Source organism: Vicia villosa, linkage group LG7 (genome assembly GCF_029867415.1).
Source record: "Vicia villosa cultivar HV-30 ecotype Madison, WI linkage group LG7, Vvil1.0, whole genome shotgun sequence".
Lineage (NCBI taxonomy): Eukaryota > Viridiplantae > Streptophyta > Magnoliopsida > Fabales > Fabaceae > Vicia > Vicia villosa.
This window is the reverse complement of record NC_081186.1, coordinates 90,246,261-90,259,288: the sequence shown is the minus strand read 5'-3', so window position 1 is coordinate 90,259,288 and position 13,028 is coordinate 90,246,261. Positions and strand designations below refer to the sequence as shown.

The window sequence follows — 13,028 nt, the reverse complement described above, 5'->3', positions numbered from 1 at the left end:
GATGTTTCTAACGGCTTCCCATTTGATTCTACGCTTTGTATTTTATTCAATTTGTATGCTGAGTTGTAGATTCTTCATTGGTTCACAAGTGACTCTTTTGTTGTTTGCATTTTGTATGTCACCGCGTTATTCTATCAGAGCTTCTAATCTTCTGTTCATGTAATCTTCTTACTGTAACGGATCTTAATGTATATTGATATTTCTTTTTCAATTCTTTTGATTCTTCTGATGTACTTTCTGACTCTTTGCTTATTATATGTGAGCTTTGATATTGCTGTTTAACTCTTTGAAGATTGTCTTGTTGAATTCCAACTTCTTGTGATACTGTTGTTGTTGCATATTCTTCTAAATGGTCTTGTTCTTCTTTGTTGCTTCTTTACTTCTAATTTACTGATCTTGGCTTGTTTGACGTATTCTTAATCCGAACATCTGATGAATGATGTTTAGCTTCGTCAATCTTCTGGATGTTTGATTTCATATCTGAGCTGGTTTCTGATGTAGTCATTGCACTCTTTTCCTGATGAATCCTGTATAAGACTTATAGCATAATATCTGCACATTAAATGAAATCATTAGTAATAAAATTATTACTCACAAAATATACGTTTGTTATCATTAAAACTAGATTCTGAACATAGATTCTCAATCTTGTTCTAACATCTTTGACTAATTTTGACTTGTGTAGTGACCGTTATAAACATGTCGTGTGTAGTGACCATCCAAAGAAGGTGTGGAAACTTATTTTGCAGGTACTTCTAGGTGACATTCTTTTAATAAAGACAACAAATTTTGATAATGACAACTAATGTCTAATGATGACAACTAATGATGAGTCAAGCGTAAGCGATTAAAGTTGTGAAATATTCAAACCAAAGTATTAGTGTTTGATGGGTTAGACTATTCGATAATGGCAACCGAAAAGAATTTACCTCAAACCTCATATCAAGGAAACTCAAGAAAGTGTCTATAAGAAATGAACAACTGACAAGTCTTGAAGTATATGAAAGTAAGTGAAAGCCTTACTTTGATCAGTCTAAGTGAATACTATGTAAAGAATAAGGATGTTCTCGTAAAAGTACATGGCTAAATAACACACACACAAATATATTTTAAAATGATTTTTCTTATGAAGTTTTTTTTAAAATGTCTTGAAGCCATGCTAGACGAGTAAGAAGAAATTAGAAAAGCTCACGGGGGTCATGTCTTTACCAATCGATTGGCAATATGTACCAATCGATTGAGACAATTCAAAAATGGACCTAAATGATTAGGACAACTTCTTAGTAATGTGCAACGTCTAAATATCTTTCCTTTATTTTTTGAGCTTGATAATCGATTAATTTAAGGTAATCATTCGGTTGGCAATATGTACCAATTGATTGACAAGTCTTAAAAAGCCTTAAAATCGTTTACTTTTTTGTACTAACCTCTAGCCTATAATTAGATGTCCCTTTCTATTTTTTTCATATCCATAATTATGTTTTCATTTCACTATTCTCACACTCTCTCTAAAATTTCTATTTGTTTAATTTTTCCCAGTAAAAGTTTAGTCGAAGTGCTTTTTTAAAAAAGTACTTTGTGAGTGAGAAAAGTATCATTCTGGAAGGGCTAGATTTGTAATTTAACTAAATAATTTTTGCTCATACCTTGGTTGAACATTTTATCCCTGCAAGGGCGAAAATTACAACAAAGGTCACTAAAGGCCAAAGAATACCACAAAAGCTCATCCACTAAGCTTCATCCCGAACTACCTCATTTGTGAGGAACCCTCCGAACAGAGAGCTTCACATATACCTCCGCCCATCACTAAGTCAACATCCAAACCATCCTTGGAAGGAGAAGAACTTTGAGTCTCCAAGAGGGACACCTCTTCATCATCCTCCTGCTGGCCATTGTAGACGTTTTTAAGGAAGTCCAACTTACTTAGGTACAGCTGAGGATAGAAGAAGGAAACATGCTCTCTCGCCAACTCAAAATAGACACCAAAAAATTGACACTACTTTATCCCTAAGATTTGATACCACCTCCCCAAACTTCTTTTTAGAATTAAGGGTGTCTTCTGTAGCGATGCATATAATACCCGATCATACGAACGCTAGAAAGGTAACACAATTTCCACCTAAGTTTATGTTTTACAGAGAAAACATAGATTAAACCCCAAAAAAACAAAAATATGATAGTCCCAACCTAATTCAATTGTAGGAGTCAGTTATTCACGGGGAAGGTATAAGCACCCCCGTACATCTGTTGTATTCAACGAGAAATGTTTAGTTAATTTTGAGAATTAGAGTGTTATCTTACGTTATTTGTTTTCTTCTAATTATTGAGGGTTATTTACAAGAGAAAGAAAGTGAAAAAAATTTGTTTTTTATTAGGATGCTTGACAAGATTGCGAGTCTTGCTCCTACCTACCCTCAGGTTCGACTAGGAATTCAAAGCTATGTAGTTGTAAGTAGCAAATATATATTTGTTAGTTTATTTTAGTGAATGGTGTTTAGGTCACATTCTAACATACAAACATTTCTTGTTGGGTATGCGTGGAAGGCTGAAGCGTTTGTTTGTATTGCATTAGAATGGATAAAACATCATTCGTTTATGAAAAGTTTTCAGCTGCACTAAGGCCGAAAAAGATACGTTTGATGAGTTCAAGTTGTTTTTAGGTGGAGGCCAAGTGTCCTAAAGGCAATATTTACAACTTATATCCAAACACTTGGGAATCACAGGGATATACATTCAATAGATCATTTTCATTCGATTTTATTGTACAATAGCATTTGATATGAATCAAGTCAAGATCCCTTCAAGCTAACAAGGCCGAAAAAGATACGTTTGAAGAGTTCAAGTTGTTTTTAGGTGGAGGCCAAGTGTTCTAAAGGCAATATATACAAATTGTATCCAAACACTCGGGAATCATAGGGATATACATTCAATAGATCATTTTCATTCGATTTTTGTACATGCAGTTTATTTGGAGACCATACTTGGAACTCGATCATGAACCTAACGTTGAAGATGTCGCTATTTGGACAGCAAAGATGGTCATCCTGAGGTACAACATCGTCGAGATACATCATAGTGATCGAGTCAAACTCCAGTTCGGGATGCATCAAGGAATCCCTGATCCTCCAACTGATTTGGGAGAATGGCACATGAAACGAGTCAATCATCAATGGAGTGTCCAAACCTAGAAGGAATTCGCTCCGGAATGGCGCCAAATGTGGAAAAATTGTAGTGATCATGTCCTCAATTTCCTTGCTAGTGATACTGAAATGAAACCATCAAAACAATATATGAGTTGGTACAGAACTGTTACCACCCTCGATTTATTTGTGGCAGACCTTTTCTACTTAATAGACCCCCGCCGACAAAACTACATCATCGCACAACAAGAACAACAACAACAACAATAACAACAATACCAACAACAAACCCAATACCAAAAACAAACCTAATACCAATACAGCGTCCAACAACACAACTACCAACAGTGCAACCCATTTCAGACTCAGTCCAACCACTTTACCAACAACAAGACCAATACCAACAACACAGCTTATTTCAAACCCAGTCCCAACCACTATTTCAACCACGCAGTCAACCACCTCGACAAAATCGTATACGACCCACCCAATACCAAGAAGGAAGCTCCTCTAGATCATTCAGCCAACACAACAAGGCTGGTTCCTCAAGAATCCAACTAAGTTTCGACTTTGGTCCACGGGATGAAAGTGACCACGGCGACCCACTCATATCACAAGCCTCTCACCACGGTAGCCCATATGGCTACGCAACACCCACCGAAACATTTGCCTTTTATCAAGGCAGTGCAAGTGCCACCGAGTGCTACCAACCAGAAGTCATAGTTCCACCTCCTCCCCCACCACCATTTCAAAGCTATGAGAGAGAATGGGTAACCGACTTTACGACAGCCGGCTTCCGGGATGCTACGGTGGCCTTGGCGATTTCCTTGACACCGAAATTATTGACGGAACACTTTCAGGCCCATCCACCCAGACACAACAAGAACCACAAAGGGGAAGGGGTGGGGCTTGCGCCCGTACACGTCCTCAACATGATATACGCGCTCCTAGATGCGGAACCGACGGGCGTTACGGTGATGACAGACACTAATCGTATTTTAATTTTCTCTTTATCAGTTGTTGTTTCTGTATTTTAATTTTCCAATGTATCCGTCAGTTTAAATTATTAAAATCGTTTATTTTCGACTTTTTTTCACTATCGTTTGTTACATATAACCCTTAAAAAATTTAAAAAAAAAACATTTGTACATAGGCGCCATTTCAAATGGCTAACCTAATTTGGGTTGAACATAGGCGCCATTTGAAATGACACATACACTACACACTATGGCGTCATTTGGTATGGCTCCTACTCCAATGGGTCCTACCAAACCTATACACTTTGATAAATTGTCCTAAAATATAGTTTTTTGGGTAATTTTTTTTAAAACATAGTTATTTAAATTTTTTTCTATATTATTTATATAAAACAAACTAACTTTTTTCAGAAAAAATTTAATTTTACATCAACAAATCATATCTAAAAAGTTATTTTAATTATTTCAATTACATAAAATATAAAAAAATATATTAAAAATATCGGTGCATCATATTCTAGTTCGGTTCTAATTTCTAAGTTTGTACAAAAACATAACATTCTACAATATAACCAAACCACACATAAACGAGTTTCTAAAGTTTAATAACCAATACATAACATTTGGAGAGAAACATTGTATTTTCTCTCTTTATTACAATCATTTTCCAAATGCTTTTACTAAGTAATAAAAAAAAAAATTAAAGACGACGAATAATAGGAATTAAACACAAATCATGTTTTCTTCCAACAGTTAATCCGAATGTCTCACTCATATCAAGTTCTTCATTTTTCATTTCATTGGGAAGCTTCCAATCAAAGTGGTAAAGTAATTTAGCAAACGGGAGCTCAATGTTTGGTAAGGCAAATCCAATTCCTGAACACATCCTCCTTCCAGCACCAAATGGTATGAATTCAAAGTCTGTGCCTCTAAAATCAATTGGGCTATTAAGAAACCTCTCCGGTTTAAAACTCTCAGCTTCAACCCAATACTTTGGATCTCTTCCAATAGCCCAAACATTGACCATGACCCTTGTCTTTGCTGGGATATCATACCCATTTATTTGGCATTTCTCCCCATTTTCTCTTGGAACTAATAATGGTGCAATAGGATGCAACCTTAGAGTTTCTTTGATTACACACTTTAAGTATGTCAACTGGTGCAACTCTGATTCATCTACACCTCCTTTCTTATCAAACACTCTTCTTACCTCAGCTTGTGCTTCTTCCATTACCTTTGGATTCTTTACTAACTCAGACATCCCCCATAACAATACCCCTGATGATGTTTCAGTACCAGCAGCAAACATGTCCTGCAAATGAATCAACATGAAAAATGATAACCTAAACAAACATAAATTTTCTTCCATATAGGTGAATTGTGGTGATTTTGTTATAGACTAACCTGGATGATTGCTTTCATATTGTCGTCAGTCAATGGAAGTTGTGATTGATCATTTTTCTGTTGAATCTTGATAAGAGCTTCAATTAGATTTTCATCTCTGCCTGCTTCCTTGTGAATGCTTCGGTGATCGTTGATGATGTCTTGCAATATCATATCAATCTCGCTATGAAGTTTTTCAATTTTGGTCTTCGCCATACTCATCCTTTGAAGAATTTTAATAGAAGGATACAAATCAGCAATATAAATTCCTCCTAGCATATTTATCATTTCGTTAATTAATGAAACGACTACTTGTTGGTGTTTGCTCCTTTTCCCTAATGCTGCCCGGGCAACTATCCCACATGTCATTGAAAAAATCTGATGAGTGAGATTAACAACCAATCCTTCTTTTGCAGAGATTGATTTAGCAAGATCTGACACCTCTTCTTCTCGTATGGACCTAAATGACTGGACACGCTTTACACTCAATAGCTCTATAACGCATATCTTCCGTAGTTCTCTCCAGTGCTCTCCATATACAGAGAATAGAATATCAGTATTATTGTAACTATATATTGTGGACAGCATAAGGTTTGGCCTATTACAAAAGTTGAGGTCTTGTGTTTTCATAATCTCTTTGGCCATTTCTGATGAACTAACTATTAAGTATGGTACCTCTCCTAGTTTTAGGTACATCAATGGACCATACTTTTGTGCCAAAATTTTGAAGGAATGATGAGGCAACGGGCTGCTAATAATCTGATGTATGTTCCCTATCAAGGGCAGTCTCCATGGTCCTGGTGGTAAGTTGGCGCGAGAATTTTTTGAAGTACTCCATCTCTTAACTATTTTGAATAGTAGCAAGAGGAAGAGAAAGGATGCCATTAAGGTAAAGTTCAAAAAATTATTCTGAAGCTCCATGATTGTAGAGCAAGAGAAGAATAATGCTTAGATGAAGGAATCTAAACAAAAGGGTCACATTAAATAGTCGTTGCATTTTCAAGACAATGCAGGCCTGTAAAGTTGTACAATAATACAAAACTAATATAGAATGACTACAATATTAACATATAAAGATTCCCATTTGTCTCTTGCACTAACCATGAGAATACTATATGTTTTTCATTTGTACCTACCACGTTCAATTGGCCATGTGCCTTTTTTTTTATGAATATAAAGAGAATTCATGAAGATATACATGACACAAAATTAATCTCTTCGATAACAACATAAACTTATCTATTCCTCCTGCAGAGTCACATTAATTTTGGGACTTGGTAGTAGTGATTGGCCACAAGCTTACGTTTCAACAAGATTACTAAACAAGTATAGTTCCGCTGAGAATGGATTGGATTACCGAACCCACATTAAGTTAAAGCGAAGCTACTTTTTAACCGTCTTGTTTTTTTGGCTCAGAGATCAATCCTATCCTTTTAGTGGCACTACTAATATATAAGACTACCTCTACTTTTGTAGAGATAATTTCATATTTTCTCATGATAGATTTCTAATTAAGAGTCTACATGAAGTTTGCCTTTTCGACAGTCCCAAATATCCTAAGTCCGAGAAAAGGGGTACCACAACGCTTAATCAACCGTTGTGAGATAAGGAGTGATTGTATGTTTGATGTTTTCCACTACTATCGCACGACCGTGATGATATGTTATAGCTAGCGCGCTACCTATCAGAGTGGTTATACTACACAACTGTTGTGAAATATGTTTAGATTATGGGTTCGAAATCTAGTAGCAACAACTTATTTTGAATATAAGTTAGTATAAAATATACCTCTACACCTCATTAAACATATTCAGCCATTAAAATTGAGGTAGAAGACAATAATTTGAAAAATTAAATAATACTTGAAAAACAACTTAAACGAACCATTGTTTTTCAAATTGTATGTTTATTGTAATTCATCCCTTGCTATTTAACACATAGAATTTTGTTCAATGCCCCGAGTTCTTCAAAGCAATTATTTATTCTCTCCTATTTTATTTTGCAAAGAATTAATATGTTGACTGATTCAAAATCATCATCATCGCTATCATCATCATTATTTTAATCGATGGTGATGATTATTATGATGACAGCGATGAAGATGATTCAGAATTTCTTAATAAATTTGATGTTTTGCAATATTAATTAAAAAAGAATTGTTGCTTCGAAGAATATGGGGCATGTAACCAAGTTCTATGTGTTAAAGAGCGATAGATAAATTAAATTCGAAAAATAATGATTGATCTATGTTGGTTTTCAAATATAACTTAATTTTTAAATTATTATTTTCTAAATCACTTTAAATGAATGCATTATGTTCAATGAAGGGTTAGTGAAACAAGCCATCTACATATATTATAATAAACTCAACAACAAGCGTCTAGAGCATGGTGCCCATGCTTTGCTGACTATGTAGCCACCATTGGTTTCCAAAATAACACATCAGACCAACCAATCTTTCTTGATATATCGTAAAAATTCTAACATGGTGTACATTCTTCTTTATGTGGACGACATCATCCTTATAACCTCTACTCGTGCTCTTTGCAAATCAATTATGTACTCTTAGAATTTAAGTTTGCGATGAAGGACCCGCCCCCCCGAGGTACTTTGTGGGTATTGTTGTCTCTTGTCACCCTGGTGGCATCTTTCTAAGTCAAAGAACCTATGCTTCAAAGTTCATGGAACGTGGTGGCATGACATCTTGCAAACCGTCAGCCATCACTCTTGTCGATACCAAGCAAAAACTCAGCACCTCGCACACCTTATAAAGATCCCTCATGTTCACTAGACCAAAAATATCTTATGCGGTTCAGCAAGTCTGTCTTCGCATGCATGCACCTAGCACGCAATACATGTTTGCTCTCAAGTGCATTTTGCGTTATGTTCAAGGTATTATACACTTTGAATTACATTTATCATCTTCCCTCATTACAAAGCTTATCTCCTACACTGATGCTGATTGGGGTGGATGTCTTGACACCAAGTGCTCCATATTCGAGTATTGTATTTTTCTCAATGGAAACCTTATCTATTGGTCTTCCAAAAGTCAACCTGCTTCTCTCGTTTTAGTAATGAAGTCGAATGAAGAAGCGTTGCCAATGTTGTCTCTGAATCGTGTTGGATTTGCAATCTTCTATTGGAGCTCTAGTAATCCTGCACAGCATCAGCGTACCAAGCATATTAAAATGGACATTAATTTTGTTCGAGAAAAGGTAGCTCGTGGTCAGGAATGCATTCTTCATGTTCCCCGTAGACATCAGATTACAGACATCTTCATCAAAAGGCTTCCTCATATTCTCTTTCATGTTTTTTGAATCAATTCAAGTGTTTGTAAACCTCCCACTTTGACTGCGGGGTGTGATAAAATAGAATACTAAGTCATAATTTGTCATAATATATCATAACTAGACAAAATAGAATATTAAGTCATAATTGTCATAATGTATAATAATTAGAGGATTGACCTAACGTTGCACATTGATGTATATTTGTACTATTCGGATGAATGAGAAAAGGCAATCATTCCATTACCTTACCGAAAGAAGTTTATTCCCATAAAAAAGTCAACAATTTAAAATGAAAAATAAAATAAAATAATAGTGTAACATAATAATATTGTTTTGTCCAAAGTTTACAGACGTATAGTAATATCCAATGTTTTAAAAATCGGACTGGTCATCAAACCGGTGAGGATACTGAGTCATTGGTTTATTGGTTGAACCACTGAATCACTGGTCGAACCGCATGACTAAATCGGATTAAACCGGATAACTCGGTTGAATAAACCGGTCTCTATTGCAATACTATATATTTATTAAATCGGTCGAACCGGATGACTTAGTCTCTAAAAAATATCACAACACCTATAAAATTTTACAATTTTAAAATATCATAATAATTTCAGATGTTTATTTTTTACATTCAAATTCTAAATATAATCGTCACTCACAACAAAATAATACAAAATATAAATTTAAATAAATTTTAAACCAAGTCTAATTGCAAACAGGGGAAAAGTTGTTCCAAATAAGGTTTGAATAAAGTCTAATTAGATTTTAGTTATATTTTTTATTAAAAAAAAATCATGAAAACGGCGTCGGTTCGGTCTGGTTTTTAAGACATTAGTAATATCCTCAATTAGATAAGAATAATAGTATTATTCTTAATTTTTTATTCACCTATGATGTTAGTATATTTAACTAGGGTTATGGCATGTTAATGTATAAGGATGAAAAACATATTTAAGTAGGACATGTTAAAGGCCCTAAACATATTTAACATATCTAAATCTTGAAAATCTGTTAACTTCAAAGTACAGTCCTTTAAAATGATCACAATCAGAATAGACAGATCTAGTGAAATTGGTTAGGACATGGTGAATGCCAATTAAATTGGATCCAAAAATGGCTTATAAGCTACCCACCACTAACAAACACATGTTTGGACTATATCATACCAAGCCCAAGTGGCTATCTAGTTACATACCAAGCAAATCCGCTACAATAACTTATGTATGAGTTGAATATATGCAACAATATTGCAGTCAAGTTGAAGATACTTAACAAGAATTCCCATTTGCCAAAATCTCATACACTGCAAGTATTAGAGCAAAATGAAGATGGAGAAACAATAGTCACATAATTTTTGTCACCGTGTTCATTTCTTCTCTATGTATGGTGTGTGAGGTTTGGTTCCAGTTCACAAATTCAAATAAGTACAAACTAAAGTAAAAACGCCAAATTGTTTACCGCAGTTTGAATGTATGCTAGGTGCAAAGTGACACAGTTTTATCAAACGGCCAAACAAGATTTCTATCTAAACTCATTTTAGAAAAGCTAATATCACACTAGCAAAGCCAGCAAAAAGACACAAGCAAACCTATTCGGGAAACTTGCTCGTCAATTAAACAAGGTGAATTACTAGCAAAAAAGAAATTAAAATGAAAACATTATGGCCTTTAGCATTGGAGACTTCCTCATATTCCTTATTCTGAATCAATACCCTAAAGCTAACAACATGTTGGTGTAACTGTCTAAACAACAATGACATGCATAACCATATTCAACCATTGCTATGTGTTACTGTCACCTTTTGTGTCTAATCTGAATTCTTAGGGGCAAGGCAACAGATAATCCAGGAAAACATTTTTTTCGGATTAATGTCTCATACAACATTGTGGAACCATACTTCAATTGTTTTCAAACTTTATCACAAACATCAAATTCACTTATGGAAAATAAATTACTTATTGAATGTTCTCTTAAACAACACATATCAAAGATGACGAATAATAGGAATCAAGCATAGGTCATGTTTTCTTCTTGCTGTAATCCCAATTGCCTCCGTCATATCTAGTTCTTCGTTCTTCATACCATTGGGAAGTTTCCAATTGAAGTTGTAAAGTAATTGAGCAAGAGATAGCTCAACACTTGGCAAGCCAAATGCAAGTCCTGGACATATCCTCCTTCCAGCACCAAATGGTATAAATTCAAAGTCTGTACCTTTGAAATCAAGTTTTCTATCAAGAAACCTCTCAGGTTTAAAACTCTCAGCTTCAACCCAATACCTTGGATCTCTTCCAATTGCCCAAGCATTGATCATCACCCTTGTCTTAGCTGGGATATCATACCCATTGATTTGGCATCTCTCCCTACTTTCTCTTGGAAGTAACATTGGTAAAACAGGATGCAGCCTTAGTGTTTCTTTGATGACAGACTTTAAGTACATCAGCTCATGTATCTCTGTCTCATCTACATACCCTTTTTTATCAAACACTTTTCTTACCTCAGCTTGTGCTTCTTCCATTACCTTTGGGTTCTTTACTATCTCAGACATACACCATGCCGTAAAACTTGAGGATGTTTCAGTACCAGCAGCGAACATGTCCTGCAAATGGATTAATAGTAACATACACAAATTTATAATCTAATCATTAAATTGTGGAATGAACGGTTAATCGAAAACTCACCAGGATGATTGATTTCAAATCTACGTCAGTCACGCGATGTTGTGTATGTTCATTTTCCAGTTGAATCTTGAGAAGAGCATCAACTATATCTTCATCTTTGCTTACTCTCCTGTGAATGTTTTTGTGATCATCCACGATATCTTGCATTATCATGTCAATCTCTCTATGAACTTTTTCGAATTTTGTCTTTGCCGTACTCATCCTTTGAAGCAATTTAACAGATGGATACAAATCAGCAATACAAAATCCTCCCATCAAACTTACTATTTCATCAAGTGCTGATTTGAATACTTGTTCGTGTTTATTCCTTTTACCAAAAGCTGCCCTCGCCACTATCCCATGCGTCATGTCGGAAATCTTATGAGAAAGATTAACAATTGATCCTTCACTTGCAGCTATTGATTTAACAAGATCATCCACCTCTTCTTCTCTTATGGACCTAAATGATTGGACACGCTTTACACTTAATAGCTCTAAAACACATATTTTTCGTAGTTGCCTCCAGTGCTCTCCATATATAGAGAATATAATATCAGTAGCATTGTAACTAAATATTGTGAACAGCATAAGGATTGGCCTATCACAGAATATGAGGTCTTGTGTCTTCATAATCTCCTTGGCCATTTCTGGTGAACTAACTATTATGTATGGTACTTGACCAAGTTTGAGATGCATCAAAGGTCCACATTTATCTGCCAATTTTTTGAAACAGTGGTGAGGCTGTTTGCTGCTGATAATCTGATGAATGTTCCCTATGAAGGGCAGTGTCCATGGTCCTGGTGGTAAATTGGCGTTAGAGTTTTTAGAAGTATTCCATCTTGTAAGTATTTTGAGTAGTACAAAGAGGAAGAGAAAGGAAACCAATAAGGTGAAGTTAGAAAAGTTGTTGTGAAGCTCCATGACTATAGAGGAACGGGAGAAGAATGCCTAGATGATGGTTTATATACAATACTAGAGAATGAAGATACCAATTATAAATCACACATGTTTCCTATCAATTACTGCTTAATAATGGAAACCGGTGCTATATGGTCCTACTCCTATCTACCAAAACAAAATTGTACTAGTTAGAAATTGAAATGCTAGACGGACATAATGATGGTGTCTTAGAAAGTGTCCAGTTTGTAAGTTTTTTTTCAGGTACGGACGATTCCATGTTGATAAAGACCCTACTTGAAAAGAAAGATCACCAAATGGATTGTCACTGTCAATAATAGACTAACTATATTAATTGTATGCCTTCACTCTCATTTTCGAACAGCGATTTGCTGCAGTTACGTAATCATTGAAATCACGCAAGCATATATATGAATTTCTGAACAGAATTTAAGTTACATTTTTTTAATCATAAATAAAACATTAATTTTATTTTTTAAAATCGTGATTAAGATCAAATGGGTATTAATACAATGACAGCGTGAAAGCGAAAAAAAAAAAATCACTCTAGAAAATAAATTTATTTCTCACTATTAAAAAAAAATATATATGTTTTATAGCAACTATTTCAACTCACATATCGTAAAGTTAATATATCTATCTTGGGGACGTTATGTTTTT

The 13,028-nt window shown here is 34.9% G+C and overlaps 2 protein-coding genes across 2 annotated transcripts; both read right to left on the bottom strand.

Annotated features, from left to right (window-relative positions):
* Nucleotides 1-4,648: 4,648 nt before the first annotated feature.
* On the bottom strand, nucleotides 4,649-6,452 carry LOC131615746 (cytochrome P450 71D10-like). The gene is made up of 2 exons (XM_058886901.1): nucleotides 5,522-6,452; nucleotides 4,649-5,429 (listed from the first exon to the last, which is right to left on the bottom strand). The coding sequence occupies exons 1-2, from the start codon at nucleotides 6,419-6,421 to the stop codon at nucleotides 4,818-4,820; spliced, it is 1,512 nt and encodes a 503-aa protein (XP_058742884.1). The 5' UTR covers nucleotides 6,422-6,452; the 3' UTR covers nucleotides 4,649-4,817.
* Nucleotides 6,453-10,384: 3,932 nt separating this feature from the next.
* Nucleotides 10,385-12,533, bottom strand: LOC131617793 (cytochrome P450 71D10-like). Its single transcript, XM_058889048.1, has 2 exons — nucleotides 11,472-12,533; nucleotides 10,385-11,389 (listed from the first exon to the last, which is right to left on the bottom strand). Exons 1-2 carry the CDS (start codon nucleotides 12,369-12,371, stop codon nucleotides 10,778-10,780), a joined length of 1,512 nt encoding a protein of 503 aa, XP_058745031.1. The 5' UTR covers nucleotides 12,372-12,533; the 3' UTR covers nucleotides 10,385-10,777.
* Between the last annotated feature and the right edge of the window lie 495 nt (nucleotides 12,534-13,028).

Coding starts and splice junctions, on each gene's coding strand:
- LOC131615746 (XM_058886901.1), bottom strand. CDS start 6,421: ATGGAGCTTCAGAATAATTTTTTGAACTTTACCTTAATGGCATCCTTT. Junction 5,430..5,521: donor ATATGAAAGCAATCATCCAG/GTTAGTCTATAA, acceptor ATTCATTTGCAG/GACATGTTTGCTGCTGGTAC.
- LOC131617793 (XM_058889048.1), bottom strand. CDS start 12,371: ATGGAGCTTCACAACAACTTTTCTAACTTCACCTTATTGGTTTCCTTT. Junction 11,390..11,471: donor ATTTGAAATCAATCATCCTG/GTGAGTTTTCGA, acceptor ATCCATTTGCAG/GACATGTTCGCTGCTGGTAC.